Consider the following 16822-nt stretch of genomic DNA (forward strand, 5'->3'; position numbering starts at 1 on the left):
CTTTGGATGAAAGGTGCAATCCATTTTAAGTGCAAAATACTACGTATGAATTCAAGCTCCGTACAGGACATCACAGGTCCAGTAAAGTTGTTGTGTTTGGTCTCCCCACCTATATCTCCTTATAGCCATGGGAGTCAAACAGGAATGACAGGGAAGATATCAAACCTGGAACAAAGTCCAGCCACTTTAATAGATTTCAAATATATTCTACAAACTATTTAATATATAAAAAGCAACATTAAAAGAATTTTTCTTTTTGTATGCACTCATATATGTGGTCAAACCTGGGAAATACCAGAATTAAAGCTGCCTGTCCCACTGCCAGCCACATTACCAATCTAGAATAATCAAACATTTTTGCCCTTGCAGACTCTCGCACTCAAGATGGTTCACAACAACCCCCTCTAAGTGCCTTTTTCACTGGCACTCATCCTGTCCCGAGTGGCTGACAAACTCTGCTCAACTTCCCCAAGCACTCCTACAAAGTTTCCCAACAGGGAACAAATGTTAATATGAAAACGCTGTTTTAAGGAGTCACTATGTTGTTCTTTTTCTTTTTTTTTTAACACACCACCATTTCATAGCAGCAATATTGCTGTAGTTACAATGGCCTGATCATATATGGGGCGTGTACATCTCATTTGCAGAAGCACCAAGTCTCAAAACCCAAGACAAACACCCCTCCTCCAGTGCAGACCACCAGAAAAGCTTCTCTTCCTGCAGCTCCCAGCTTCGCTTGCTGCCCAACCTCCCACCACTGTAACGGATGGGACAGGGACACCAAGGGGACACTTTCTGGTACCTTTGGTCCCAGTTCCCTGCTCTCAGTACCAGCCAACTTGTGCACCACGCCACCAGGACACCCTCGGCGCACGGGCAGAGCACTAGCACACGACTGCACTGTAATGCCCAGGCATGTGGAGACTTGAAGTCTAAGCTTTAGAGGTGACTTTAATTCTGGCATTTCTTGAACTTTTGAGCACTTTTGTTTCCTAGGTTTAAGCCAAGGCCATCTGTGGCATCCTGTGCTACTCGTAGCGAGTTTTAGGAACAGGGACAACAACAGAGACTTGTTCAGTTTTAACAGACACGCACTTCCACGTCAGAGGCGCGAGTGCTGCCTCTGCTGTGGCTACGCTGAGTCCCCACGTCAGGGAGGGAGGGCAGAAGCCTGCACCTCCAGTGCCTGTACCATTCAGAGATGTCCTTCGTAAGAATAGTTCATTCCATGTGTGGTACGCACCCACGGCACCCCACCAGAGAAACTGGCTCAGGAGATTAATGATGCTCAACTGGAGTAACACTGTTCTCTGCTGCTGACGAGTATAACCCATCCTAAACCTGCCTTTAAATGCCTGGTTTCGTAAAGGAGGATCAAGAAAAAACAGGACACTACTACATGGATCTTTTTCTTTGCAATACTAATCTCTACAGTGAAACATTCATAACTGCTCAAAAGAGTAAAAATATGCTACATCAAAACTGTACCAGAAAAAGCAGGACCCCTGTAACAGCTGGAGAAGAGTTTGCAGATAAAAATCAGAATTAGACAGCCAGCTTAAAAATATGCCACTGAAAACATATGAGAAAATAAATACAGTTGTCCTTTCTCTACAGTTTGGCAGACATCAGAACTGGTGCAATTCACAGACTCCCATCTTCTTGTTCGATGTTGCTGTTGGCATCTCAGCGTGCCCCCTCCGGTCAGACAAGCACAGGGTTACGTCCCTTTGACAGCAGGGAGAGCTGGGAGCCTGCTCAAGTGCTCACCTGAAACAGGTACTTGACTCTTCTGAATTAAGCATTGCATATTACACTCGAACAGGAAACATGCCGCCTTCCATCTAAGTTCTCATTACAAAACCACTGTAGAAGCAAGGACATCCGCTTGGTATCAGTACAAGAAGGCTAGCGCACTTAATACTGAGAACTACGCTTTTCGTATGATCGAGTGAATTGCAGGTCCATATAAAATACAGAAAGCTAAGACATTTGTCTGCTCTCTTGGGAATTATATACTGTTTGGATGGCAGACAAACTACCGATGAAGACAGGTTCCAAACTAATAGCGTTTCCCAGGGAATTAATTTACAAAGCGCCACTGGTCCTTAGAACCAAATATTGTGTAGAGTATGTATTATAGCAAACACTAGCTCTGCAGCTTGTGTTGGCCCATCTCTGCACCATATGCAGAAGGACTCCAATATTCAGACTCTTTACAACAGTCTCCTTCCCTTTTTATACAAAGGAAAATAAAAACATAAGTTAAACCAGCAATAAATAAAACTACAGAACGTGTGTGCCCTGGTCAGCCCCCTTTGTGCATTCCAATCAGACTGGAGAGCTTCTCACAGTGCTCAAGTTTCAGTGATTCTGCTTTCTGTTTTAACCGCTCATCTCTGTATAGCTTGGCCAAATTTGACAAATCAGACTCTGAAAGATGAAAAAAATTTATATTAGGATGAAGCCGCGAGCCTACTTTAAATAACTCAGTGCTTTGTTATCCTTGTGGCATGTTTTTTTCTAATTCACCTTGTTTCAGTGAAACTGGGCATGTTAACAACTTTCTTTAAAGAGTGGCTATCAGGTTTAACCAGGCTAGCGACTTAAGAAAACAGTATTTTCATAATTGCTTGAAAACTCAAACAGTTATAATAACCCTCTCTACCAGTGCACTAGTAGGACAATAACCAACACAAAAAAATAAGACTGATTATTACTGTCTACAAAGAAAACACAAACTATGAAAGCATGGCTTAGAAGTCACATAAGATTTAAAATTGTTAATGATCTAAAGAACAGGCAATTGCATTAAAATATACATAGAAAGTTAAACTAACTGTGCATAAAAAGGGGCTAGTAGGATGCCATTTGGTCTGCAACACAGCACCTGTCTTAGGTGATACCACTACTTACATTTAAATTAGATCTCATCTCCTCATGCATTGGTCCTTACTGATGCATCAGCAGGCACAGACCGGTGGAGGGGGGTTACTCTACACCTATCAGCAGTATTTATGTGACAAGCCAGAAGGAAAGACAGCCTCATGACTACTTTTCCTCTTGCGTCCTTGGGGCTGCATCAGCTGTCTGCAGCCTCATGTGCTGAGCAGGAACTACAAGACATACACCCCTGCCCACGTAACTGAAAAATGCAATTCTTTTGGCAGATCCATTCTGCAAGGGCCCAGAGCACGCATCCAAATATATACTTTAAGGTATAGATAATTGTTTTTTTGATGTTGCACTTCTCAGAATTCAAACTTTGTCTGGCAAGAGGTTTGCCCAGAAGGCATTATAAATTCTCTCTCTTGTTTTTGGGGGGTTTTTTTTTGGTATTGATTCCAGGAAGGTGAGAACAGCTAGCTGAGGGACCTGTCTGAAAGGCCCCTGTGCCCTTTCATTAACAATACAATCTCAAATGCACTTTGCATATTTCTTCCCCTTCTTCTCAAAAGCAACATAAAACTGAAATAATCCCATTGTTTAAATTGTTTCCCACCAGTAATTCAGAGAAGTTTCTTTTGCTGATTAGCTAAGGAATTCTACGCTTATCCAACTGGGCAAAATTATTCACTGCAAATACTTGCACTTTTGACAGCATTCATTCCATCACGTCTGTTTCTTGTATTTTTTAATCTTTTACATAAGAGTTGTTCCTTTGAACTTTTTCTCTTTACGGAAGTCCTAAAATACCAAATTCCAACTACATATCCTTATTCTCTCTGTTTTCAGTGGCCTTTTTGTAATTTTCTACAACTCAGAGCTCTTTGCAGTCTTACTTTACAATTGTGCTTTCACAGCTGAACAATCTCCTGTAAAAACCTGGGATGTGCTTTTTGCACTTAATTCTATCAAAGATTTCAGAAGACCAAAACCCACAGCATACAAGTGACTGGCTGAACAAGATATTGATCTATTAGTTACTTTTGAAGTTTTCCTTAAGGTAGCTGGACACCAGGTAACAATTTCAAGTCATAAAATCAAGGACTTTAAAAATCAAACTGTTCCTAACTAATCTATGTCCATTTCGCTGGTGCTAAAGAGAAATGCACCCTCAGTAAACAAAACAAACATACTATTAATAGACATTCAATGGACAAAAAAAAGTTGACCACATTAAGTTAAACACTTAAACAAGAATTAATGGACAAAAGTTATGAAGCAACAGCTAAGAATTGTCTCAACATCTCCAGAGAACTTTTCCCCAGCACTCCATCTTGTATTCACAGTTTATTTTTACAAACTTGGCTGTACTAAAGTTAGCACAGACTCAGCTGTGCTCATTACCTGCTTGCTGGCCTAGATAGTAATCATTCTGAAAATGTTGTGGGGTTTTTTTTTTTTTTTAATTACAGTGGTCTCCTCAGGCTACTGCTAATTGTGGACATTGTAAATATATTTGCAGATGTGTGACTAATAAAGTCTGTAAGTGTAAAAAGCTCCGGAGAAGCATTGTTTTGCAGGCATTAATTGGCATTCAATGCTAGATCATCTCCCCCTCTCTACCAGACTCTCTTAGACTTGCAAACCCTGTTGCCCATTTTGGGGCATGGCATTCCTTAGCTCAAGGTCTATGTGAAAGAGGCAGTATGGTCACTTTCAGTTGCCCAAGGTCAATTACAAGGGTTTTTCTCTACAAAATAAATTCTTCCCCTATAGCAAGCCTACGCATGAAGCCTACATTTACAGTTAACTGCCACATTATACCTAGAGGCTGCTACAGCCAGCCACAGATGCTCAGAGATCACAAGTCAAGCACACCAAAAACTAAAGGATTGTTTGAGATTTTTATGGTCTTATATTATGGGTTCTTTTCTAACTTCAGAGCCCACATCTGCATATTTCTCTTTAAAAGCAAGATTGGTAACTTTTTTGTAAAATAAAACAAAACAGTCTCTGGATGTAAACAAAACAACCCTTCCCATCAAAAACCCGTAAATAGTCTGGAGTCAGCAACACTACTGTTACCTCTAGCACAGGATTAAACATGTCTTGTTTAGACAAAGTGTGTGCTTCCATAATGATGCAATTGGTAAAGAAACTGTAAACAAGTGCAAAGTAAATTTTTTGCAGTGTCCTGAGGACTGTTTTGCATGGAGCAATTTAGAAAGCCCTACTGGTGTGTGAAAGCAGCCTGCCTACTACTATTAAACATTTACAAAGAAACAACTTCTTCCAGTTTCCTTTATGCACAGCAGTAGTTTGTGTTTACTCATTTGAAGGTGATGAGTTCTTTAGCTGAAAAAAAAAATCAGTCACAACATCCTAACTTCAGCTAGTCCTTGTAATTTGATTTCTGTTATTTCGTACAGTTCCAAAAGAAGCAGGGATTTGCTCTGTTTTCAATGAACTAGATTAGTAGTAATTAACAGATAATACGATATGGGGTTAAAATACATGCCTTTATAAGTGCCACTGATCGACTTAGGACTGATGTGAGAATAATGATTTTGAATGCTCACATTTTTGTGTTCTCCCTTTCTGCATTCAATTCTTGTTTTTAAAAGACAATCTTGACTATGGTGAAAAACATGATCTCAAACTCATCTAAAGATAGAAAATGCAAATAAGCGCACAAAACACGCAAAGAAGCATGCTCTTTGAAAACTGATACCAGTAAGAGAGTCCACTGCAATATTACCAAAAGCACCTGAACAGGCTATGGGATCTCCTTCTGATGAAGTTTTGAAGAAAAAGTTAGATAATCTTCTCGTGCAGCCAGTCTAAGCAAAAATTATTCTGCTCCAGCAAAGGAAACCTGGAATAGGTGATGTCTCAAGATCTTTTCTAGCCCTAACAATCTCTCAGAGCTAGATAAATGTGGCACATTACATGTTTGAAACATCATCACTAACAGTTATTCAAGCATAAAAACTGAGTGGAAAAAATGTCTCAAATGGTGAAATCTACTTTCCACTTGTCTCTTAGAATCACCTAAAATGAATTTTGACAGACCTTCAAGAAGAGCAAATTCAGTGTTAAGAGCAGATGTGACAAATATCAGTGCAAGGTTTGAGATAAGCATTGGAAAATGAAGCTAAAAATGGCAGCACTTTGTGAAGCACAGCCATCATACAACTTCTGATGGGTTGTAGGCACACGTAACAAAAATAACTTACTTTGCTGTTTCTCCTTCCAACAGCTGGTCTGAATATAGTCTATGTAATCTTTTTCAACGGTTTTCTCTAGCTCTTTAAGGTCTGCTCCTTGATAATTCCTTTCAAAGTTTTTATCAACATAGTAAGGCACCTGCAAGTTCTCTGTTTCTCTACTAATAACGTGGCCTATGGACCTGTGAAAACATCATGGAGAAAACAGAATCTTTTAGCAGTTCAAATATAAAGCAATCAAGAGATGTTTCTCTATATTAGCATTTCCAGAGGACAGTATTTACAACTTCTTTAGTTACTTTCTGCAGGACTATGGCTCCCTCAACCATCCAATAAGGAAATTACAAGTCTCAGGCAAACAGGATTCACCCCCCCACTAAAAACCACAGAAAATATCTAATATTTGGAGATATCTACAAAGAACTGACTCTGAGCTGACACTGTTCCTTCCGAATACTGTGTTTGTTCTCAAGACCTCAGTCAAGAGACTTCCAAAATGTAAGAGCAAGTTTTATCTGTGAACAGAAGCTCCATATACTTTCTTCTGTTTGCTGGTAATTTCTGGCAAGCTAGGTCCAGAAATCCATGGGAATTGATAACAAATGTAGAGATTATAGGAAAGGCATATGGCCCTGGTATTGCTTAGGGCACAATGCAATTGGATCTAGATTTTCCCAATTTCTGGATCCTTTAGTAGAAATAAAAATTAGCGGGGGAGATTCTAGTTACATTTTCTTTTAGGGTTTTATAACAATCAGTAAGAGAAGTGGGGCAGGGAATATCCTGAAGAATATCCTGTAGGTAGAATTAGCCACTCTGACACAGCCACTGGGTTAAACTACACTCTTATATTGAATTTCCTTATTTAGCAAAGATACCCAGGCATTTTTTTCAAATCACTGCCCAGAGAAAGAAGCAGACAGCCAAAACACAAAGGTTACACTCTACTCAATGGAATCCAGTTTGCCCCTTCTACCTTCTGGACTACCCCTGCTCTGTCACTATGTCTGAGGTGTATGCTTTCTTCATATAAACAATTTCTTTCAGTTTCTAGGCTGTTAGTTTTTTTTTTTAAGGATATGATTTAGAGAAACAGCATGACTGTGTACCTGACTATCTCAAATCAACAGGAGAAGGGGAGGTAGTGAAGAAGAGCAGGAGATATTATCTGCTCTGGGGGCAGTGTGGGAAGTTGCACATGGGACTGGCAGATAGCAAAAACCCTCTCTGAAAAAAACGCCCAACTACCCAAAACCCAACCACCCTCCTGTTCTTATGCTACACACTGACATCTTGTGGTAAAAAGCGATAAAGGGTTTGGGGCTATTACGACAGTGGAGAGGATATGGGCCTAAACCTAAGTAGTTTTACTCCTAGAAGCGAGCAAGGGGAGTGTTTGGAGCACTCTGCTACTGCTGTGTGCAGCAGGTTCTCCAAAACCTGCTGACTCCCACTCCTATCTCAGTAAGAGCCAGTGAAGGTGACTGAACTGAGCTCTTCCCGCTAGAGAGCTTCCTTCCTCCCAACACTGGATGCTGAGAGGAGCCAGTGGGTTTTCCTCTGCCCCACAAACTCAGATTACAGCAGGTCTGGTGGCGTTCCTTCTGCTTCCAGAGCTGACCAGTTCAGTTTGCCCTCTGCAACCTCAGGGTCCTGCTTCTTTACAGATGTTAAACCAAGGCATTTCAAGGCTTTAATGATTTGTGGAGCTTGACAATTCTTCCAGTGGAACTCAGGCTCCAGAGAGGATTTGGATTTATACTGCAAACTGCAGGCTTCATTTTTTAATTGCTTTACCTGGGAACCTCAGTGGTGGTCCACAGATCCCTGGGGGCTGGGCAGACCAGAGGCTGATCAGCACTGTAGCTGGGCTACACCCACATTCCTGGTACTGTATCACTGTGCAGAAACATTTCACACCAGTTGAGAAAGCTTTTTGGCTCAAGGCCTCTATTTGTTCAGCACACAGTACAATAAAGCACACCATAGTTAATTTCATAGCGATAATGCTTAGGAGAACTCATCAATAGAGACTGTTGGTATTTCCTTATTTACAAATTGATAACACTTTCTAGAAAGAGCAGAATGGAACACTAACATGCATTTTGCTACCAAGTCCAACTTCCGTCTCCCTCCTTATTGCAAACACCGAAGACCAGAAAAACATGGTTTTAAATTACTTACGATTTGTAGAATAGGCTGTAGGGCGGGTTTGTGGCCATCAGCTGAGTTATAACTGACACTATTATTATTATGAAAACTGGCATCAACTGAATAAATGCAGAATATGAATTCTGAAAAGAACAACAATAATTAGTAGTCAAAAAAAGATACAGATGGAAAAGGATGCATCTGTTCACAGAAACCAGGCTATCTATCATAGATCAACAATGTATTAAATGTAAACTGAGAAGAAAAAAAAAAAAGAGGAAATACCTTCAAATTTTGAGAGGAATTACATTTAATTTCAAAATAACCTTTATTAATAATGTCAGAAAACTCTTTAAAGCCATTTTCTTTCAATTATATTTTCATGACATTTCTTTCATCTACAGCTTCCTTCACAAGGCATTGGATGCCCACCTGTCAGTGACCAGGTGACAACCCAAACCGAAGGAACACATTGCAATTCCTATTTGTGCCTATGGCTTTCCATGCATCTTCTGAAGTTTGCTACACGCATTCTAAAAATCTCAATCTCTGTTCAAACACTGGATAAAATGGCTGAAAAGTAAAGGGTTAAGAGACCACATGTAGTGTGACTTGGGACAGGATGCAAGTGCTTGTTTTTTTTGTTTGAATGAATTTAGAACAAGAGTGGGGAAAAAAATATTAAAAGACCAAAGAGTTCTGATAGTCATAGAGAAAACACAGATCTTTACTTCTGCTCTTCATCTGATTTTTAAACCGCCTTTCTAAAACGCCTTTTCTTATGAGGAGCAAAATATAATATGCAGCTATTTAGACTTTGCCCTCTGCTCTGGGATAGCAGCAAGAATACCTGATGCAGTAGCAGGGGGGATTCATTTGCCCTAGCTTAGCTGTCTATAGGCTGTATCCGTTTTTTTTCAGAGCCCAACTATAAGACTTACAGGGAAAAATTCATCTTCCTTGGAGAACCTTGTTAGGTTAACAGACTGCCTATGGAGGAAGATTTTTCCAAGGCAGGTGGCACACGTATATGTGCACTAGCAACAAATGACACCTTGTGTCTCATCTGGAGGTTTCAGTTGGTAGAAACGTATCCCAGACCCATCCTGCCCTGGGTGGAAGAAGCCTGTGCAGCACCTGAGCAGAAGCTGCGTGCTTATTTCCTGAAGGGTTAAGTATAACACGAGGATAAGCCAGTACTTCTGTATGCATTATTAGTCCACATTTGGACTAATTGTTGTTGGCTTACCAAACCATTTGAGCTTGCAAAAAGCAAGCACCAGCAAAACACTAGGTGACAGAAACTCCAGGGCCTGTAATCCTGTTAATACAATGTATTTTTAAAGTAGTGATTAATAAAAGACAATCTAGTTACTTTTGAAAACATCCACTTTGGCTGCAACTCTTGAGGATAAACACTGAGCATGTAAGCAGGGGAAGGTTTGTCCTGGCTTCAGAAGTGTAAGTGGACCCCTCACCCTGGTGAAATATTTAAGCCCAAGAGATCCCTCCTCCTGGCTACCTGTGGCCTGTTTTCTTCCTCCTCTTGCTCCTGTGTCCATGCTCTTTCATTTCGGTGCCTCCGTGGATAATAGTGCGCATCTCTGGCTACATTGGAGAACATATGGATATTTCCTGTTACAAGAAACCAAGAGAGAGTCATAATTTTCATCCAGTTGCTGATACTCGGCTGTATTTCTCAGAGTTTCTAGTTAATTATCCAAGCATATACTACACGGCCTGAATTACAGTTGGGAGACCTCAGATAAAAAAGCGCAAACACACCTCAGATTTAAAAGTCAAAATAATATTGTCGTTCTGAGAAGTGTACCAGAGAAATTGTAAAGTTTGCCCCAAGTCCATCTTAATTTAAATCAACCTGCAGAAACATGCTATAATTTTTATTGTTGTATCTCATATTTTAATATTGTTTTTGTCACATTTACTTGCAAGGCCATACCTTGTGTTGCATCCCCAGGCTCTAAGCATGAAAATTGATTTGCTTCACCAGACTCAGGCCATGAATTATGGCTTCCCGTAATTACTGAATATGGTCTTCTACACTCATTTCTACTTCCTCTTCCTTCAAGCTATTAATAGTTTCACTTAATGATTTTATAATAAGGAAAGAGATTTAAAAAATGAGTTAAAAAAAAAAAGAGTACAAATCAGGATTTCCTTTCTTGCACACTGAATGTAGTTGATTTATTTTTAAAAATTCTAAAATGAGGAAAGAATTGCATATGCTGTTTCGATTTGAAGCTTCAGCTCTGATTTTATCACCATATGCATATCTAATAATAGCTGTACTTTCCTCTTCTGAAATTCAGAATGCCTTTGTATTAGAGAATTGAAATTTATGGCTTTATCATGACAACAGAAATGCAAATGTATTTTTAAGCCCTGGGAAAGATGTCACATTATTTTACACTCTTACACTGCCCTTTCTCTGAATTTCCCACAGAATTCTGCAAGAAACCTGGGCAGAAGTGACCTTTGCTATTGTGTCAAAACATCTGTTTCACTGCTTGTTCAAAGATTTTTCCAAGGGTCTAGGCACATTTGCAGTCAGAGCTCCAATAGAGCACCAAACGAGACTGGCTTGAAGAACAAAAGTTTCTTTCTTGAAAAAGAAAGTTTGTTTCTATCATTCAACACTGCTCAGACAATATTTAATCAACCTGTGAAAAAACAGAAGCAAGTGCAGGAAGAGAAGAATGTCTTTTGCAGGGTGCCTAGAAAAAAGTTTTCCCAAATCCTAAGTTTCTCAAAGAATTTCTGCCAGCAGTTTCTTTCCTTCCATGTGCATTTATTTTTTATGAGAAGTAAGTTCAACTTGTAGCCTCTACCCATTGTAACTGCAACAATATGCCACGTGGACAGTCTCCTTTTAGACTTGCGACACTTAACATTTTAACTTTCAAGATTTTTTCACTGAATATCCATAGAGGAAAAATGCACGGTATAAACAAAGCCATAAACCTCCCCACAAAAGCTATACCAATGAGTTCATCCTAACACCAACATTTCTTATTCAGATTTCCAGAAAGCCTGGTGACAGCAAGGTGTCACAAAACAAACTTCAGCTCATGCATGCAAGTCCCACTACAACAGTTTAAAAAATGTTTTCTTTATATCAACTATCTGCACACCCTCTTACTAGTAACTCTCTTGCTAAGTAGAAACTGTGTGGACTTTGCCTATTTGGAAAACTACTGAACTGACGATTTTCCATAATTTAAAACTCACTTTTAGGTTAGGAAAATGTACATAAATTTAGACCCAAACTTTTTTTTTTGTAAGGAACCTATCATTTACTACCAACACCTATTACTATGAAATTATCTTTTAATTTTCTTATTCTTTGCCACTTTGATAGAAGTTTCCATTTACTTCTTCATGCCACTTGACCTGTTAAACTTGCCATGCCCAGTACTCAAATTCCTCCTACAGCTCCTCAATTTCTTGTCCTCAGCTCCAAGCATCCCTGTTGCCCGCAGCTAGAAAGCAGTCACATTCCACGAGGGCAATGTTTCACTGGTGGCTGAGGCAAAAGGCACACACAGGTGCAACTTCTTGCAAAGTCAGAAATGGAAAACTTGCCAACTCAGTGTGGAATTATGCCACACTGAGTTTGGCTCACTTTGCACCTCTACTGATCAAATTTTTAAGTCCCCTGAGCTGCAAGATGCTACCACACAGACTAAGGTTATGGGGAGCTTTTAAGTAATTACCTGTATCTGTGGCTTTAGGGTGTAGTAATTGGCATGTACGTTGCTCTATACCACCCCTTGGAGGTGAAAAAGTTTACAAAAGAGCTAAAGCAATTCGCTAGATACTACCAGGAAGACCCTTTAGCTCACTAAACCTTTCAGATTTACTTTTAATCCAAATCTGTATTCCACTGACCTTGCAGTATCTTTCTATTTTTACTACAAATACAAAAGCCAAGGTTGGACTGAGATGTGCATGGAACTGCTACAGGTACAGATCTACTGTTCTGTTACTGGATACTCTATATCCAGTAACAACGAGCCTTTCCTGGCAGGCATCACTTTCTAAGCTAAGAGGTTTCAATTTCTTTACAGTATGCAAGCTGCTGCAAGCCAAATGAACTCCTATGTTTTCCTTGTTATAGGGGCACTGAGACCACAATGCCAGCAGCTGCTGCCGTGCTGTACTGGAACGCAGTAAGGTGTCTCAAGTACTACACCGTCAGCAAAGATACCTCTGATCCATTCACACCTTATTTTACCTCCCATACCACTGATGGCTTCAGACAATGGAGGGAATAAAAGCAACAACAAAAAGAAGGGTCTTCAGCTACAGCTGACATTAAAATGTTGCCTACCCAATAATCAAACAGCCTAACCCCTTCCCGGACTAAAACGTTCTTTCTCCTACCTAGTACTGTCAGAAATTTTCAAGAGAGGCGAGGTTAGGAACTTGCCCTGGCAGCAACGGCCATTACCCCACTGGCAGCTCTCTTTTCTAGGAGCATTCCTGCACAGCAAGGCTGGGCTTTGACAACATTTTTTGGGGAATGGAGTTGCTAAAATCTGAAGTCTAAAACATGCATTAAGGGAGCTTTTCCAGGCATAAAAAGCTAGGAAAGGAGAAAAGAGCAAATCCAAAAAAGTTTTTGCTCTTTTCAGATGTATTATCAACTCCCTGAGCAGTATCAAGAGAAGCTGAACTTCCTTTATGGTCTAGTATCAGTTCACCACATTTCAAAAACACTGCAGACAGATACTGACCTGTAGGAAAGTGCCCACCAAAAAACACATTGAATATTTCTTCTGGTGTAATGTCTGCTTCAAATTCTGTGTAGTAATTATAATGCCTGGCCTGACCAGTGCTGACATGCTCTTGGTCACTTCCAAGTTCATCGTATCGTAATCGTTTTTCAGGGTTGCTCAGAACTGCAAAAGCATTGCCTATTGCTGGAGAGTGAATTAAAAGAAGTGTTACACAGGCATATCATGCAGTATTTCCAGATCTCAGACTTTTATAGGCAGAGTAGCAAAAAAGCCCAACCAGGCATAGAAAATTTGTGCTTGACCAAAGATTGAGTTACTTTTAAAAGAACTGCCTTTGTAAAAAAAGTGTCACAACACTGGCATCACCTGTGATGGAACCTATTTCCTGCTATCACTGATACCAGGAGAAAGATAAAAGTGTTAAAGTACATGGAGAGAGTTAAAATATTTGTAAAACTGAGGTGAGAGAGTCTACTTCAGTCAAGAGATTGAGTGAGAATGTAACATTTTATCAGATCAAACTAAGCGCTGATATAGAAGTGCACCTCCATATACCATACACAGTTAATACAAAGTTAATACCTGCAGAGACTAATTAAAATGCAGAACCATATTCCAAGTTTTTCTGTCGGCAGAGATGCTTGTGAAGCTGTACAGCATATCTATTTCACACTTTACGCCAAACCACCCAGAAGTATTTGTCTGGTTCATCTTCTTCCTTGATCTTTGACAGAACACAGCTGTAAACAAGTTCATAGAGAAATACAACCCTAACACAAAAAAATAAAGCCCTTCAAAAACTCCTTATTCTAACAGACTACGAATGAGTATCTCACTTTCCTCATGCTGCCTTACAGTGCTGTTGCAGACAGCAGCAACACAACTCAGAAAAGGCAAAAGATGTAAGAGTTTAGAGGCTAACGTTGTTTAGATTGTATTGAAAAGTCCAGATACAGAAGAGTGGAATCAAATTTCATATGCTTGCACATATATATATATAAAAAAATTTATTTACAACACAGAGCAGTTATTGATTACACAACACCACGCTCCCCTGCGTGGCCAGTATTATTTCCTAGCATTGCTCCGAACCTTTAGGAGTATCTAGGAATGAGATTTGGGATACGTTTCACTTTGCTTCTAACGGAAATCTGTATTCTGAAGATTAAAAGGCAAGCCTTGCTGACCAGCTGCAGGATTTTGTGGAGATGCACCTATCTGTCTATAAAAACGACAGGCTACATGGGCCCGTATGATGCCTTTATATAAGGCACAGGACTGTAAGTCTGAGGCAGTCTGTCCTCGTTTTCATCTTGCCGTACCACTTTCGAGACCGGGCCAGCCCCCACCTCACCTTTAAAAGCTTCCGTTGCTCCGGGAGCGCGGTTCTTGTCCGGGTGAAATTTCAGGGCCAGTTTGCGGTAGGCTTTCTTCAGGTCCTCCTCGGTGGCGTCCCTCTCCACCCCCAGAATTTCGTAGTAGTTCCGACACCGCTTTATCCTGGAAGGGCACGCAAGGTTACCTTCACCGGCCCGTCCCCCCCAGACACCGCCGCAGCCCGCCCCGCCGGACCCATCGCCCCCCGCCGCGGCCCCCGCTGCTCCCTCCGCAGCTCCTCTCCCCCGCGCCCCGGCCCCGGTCCGGCGGAGCCCCCGGTCCGGCGGAGCCCCCGCGCCGCGCTCACCGCCGCACGCCGTCCAGCTGCTCCGCCGTGTAGGTCATGGCGGCCGCGGCGGGCCCCGGGGCAGCCCGCCCTCCGCGCCCCTCACAACCCGCCGCCCCGGCCCGCCCGCGCCGCCATGTTGTGCGCGGAAGCGGCGGCGGCCGCGCGGGGGCCTCTGGGTACGGGAGTCCGCAGCCCGCCCCGCCCCTCCCTGGCGGCGAGCGGACTACAATACCCAGCGGGCACCGCGCGGGGGCGGGGCTTAAAGGGGCGGGGGGTGTCGCGCGACTGCGGGGGGTGCCTGTGGCGTCGTAGCGAGGCTCGGTGACGTCATAGGCAGCGCCGTGAGGGGAGCAGGTGGCGGGGGGGGCGGCAGGAGCCGCGGGGGCGGCCGGTGCGGGCCGAGCCTCAGCCGCTCGCCTCCCTGTCACGGCACGTCCCAGGCCGGAGCGGGGTGAGGTCAGCGGGACGACGGCTTCAGGGGTGACATGGCTAGGTCGGTGCGGAAGGGTCCTTCCTGGTAGCGCTGAGGAATAACTCTGAGATTTAGAGTGGTCCGCCTGTTTTGTGCAAGATGGGGTTTGTATCTGTCAAATTAACGAGTAAGGCTGTAATCGGAGAGGCGCGCAGTTGGCGTTCGTAGAGCGAGGACACCCTGGAACGGTTAGGCCTTGGTGTTTTGAGGGTGCTTTGTGTGCGCTGCCACCTTGGCAAGAATGCTCGAGGTCCGTCAGGGAGAAAAGAAACGCTCTTGAGATAACAAGGATAATCGGACCTAAGAAACGTAGGATGTGACCGATAAAAGGAAGCATCCAGCTCCAGAAGGTGCCGAAGGCCGGATGATTGCTAAAGAAGTGTGAACTGGGGGAGAGGTAAAGGTGGCAGGGGGAGATGGTGACCTCCGACTCAATTCCAGGCTGGAAGAACTTGCCCCCCGCCCCACCTGCAAGGAGCATGCATGCTAATCTACACAGCAAGCGAGGCTAATTTAAATGTAACTGGCCAATAGTAGATGAGATGGTGACTACTAACCAATGAACGTAAACTTACATGGGTTTTTACTAATCATGTAACAGAATAAATACGTCGTTCTTCTTTGGTGTGGTGTGCTAGCTTAGTGGAATTAACCACCTAGCATCCATCTTTGTGGAAATATGAAATGAATAATGTCTTTCCCGAGTGTGTGATTATTGGCTCATTGCATGTGGGAAAACAAATCTGCTCTTTGGACAACAGTACTGCTGCATTGGCAGAGCTATGGGAGATGGTCTTGAATTGTTGTGTTGAGACTGGAAGGGGCCTGGAGAATCACCTGCCCCACACCTTCTGACCAACCTTTGGTTAGAACCCCCTCAATGGCTTGTCCTGCAACTCCTTCCACCTTGTCCTGGTTTCAGCTGGGATAGAGTTATCTGTCTTCCTAGTAGCTGGTACAGTGCTATGTTTTGAGTTCAGTATGCGAAGAATGTTGATAACACGCTGATGTTTTCAGTTGTTGCTAAGTAGTGTTTACTACTAATGTCAAGGATTTTTCAGCTTCTCATGCCCAGCCAGTGAGAAAGCTGGAGGGGCACAAGAAGTTGGCACAGGACACAGCCAGGGCAGCTGACCCAAACTGGCCAACAGGGTATTCCATACCATGGGACGTCCCATCTAGTATAGGAACTGGGAAGTGGGGGGGGAATTGCCGCTCGGGGACTAGCTGGGTGTCTGTCGGTGGATGGTGAGCAATTGCACTGTGCATCGTTTGTACATTCCAATCCTTTCATTATTGCTGTTGTCATTTTATTAGTGTTATCATTATCATTATTAGTTTCTTCTTTTCTGTTCTATTAAACCATTCTTATCTCAACCTGCGGGTTTTGCTTCCTTTTTTCCCAATTTTCTCTCCCATCCCACTGGGTGGGGGGGGAAGTGAGTGAGCGGCTGCGTGGTGCTTAGTTGCTGGCTGGGGTTAAACCATGACACAGCTGCATTCATGCATTGCTAATGCTGCTGCTTGTTTCCCCTCAGCTCGCATGCCAATTAAAGCTGGGCTAATGAGCTGTGGGTGTAGAGTCCTGGCGTGAGGGAGTTAGTATCTTCCACCAGTGTGCTTTGCAGGAGCACAGCAGCTTGGAGAAGACCTCTCCTTT

The 16822-nt window shown here is 42.5% G+C and overlaps 1 protein-coding gene across 1 annotated transcript; it reads right to left on the minus strand.

Moving 5' to 3' along the window:
• Positions 1-2107: 2107 nt before the first annotated feature.
• On the minus strand, positions 2108-14843 carry DNAJC18 (DnaJ heat shock protein family (Hsp40) member C18). Its single transcript, XM_075057098.1, has 7 exons — positions 14709-14843; positions 14379-14524; positions 13022-13207; positions 9787-9899; positions 8298-8407; positions 6123-6295; positions 2108-2433 (listed from the first exon to the last, which is right to left on the minus strand). The coding sequence occupies exons 1-7, from the start codon at positions 14744-14746 to the stop codon at positions 2309-2311; spliced, it is 891 nt and encodes a 296-aa protein (XP_074913199.1). The 5' UTR covers positions 14747-14843; the 3' UTR covers positions 2108-2308.
• Between the last annotated feature and the right edge of the window lie 1979 nt (positions 14844-16822).

This window comes from Buteo buteo, chromosome 24 (genome assembly GCF_964188355.1).
Source record: "Buteo buteo chromosome 24, bButBut1.hap1.1, whole genome shotgun sequence".
Lineage (NCBI taxonomy): Eukaryota > Metazoa > Chordata > Aves > Accipitriformes > Accipitridae > Buteo > Buteo buteo.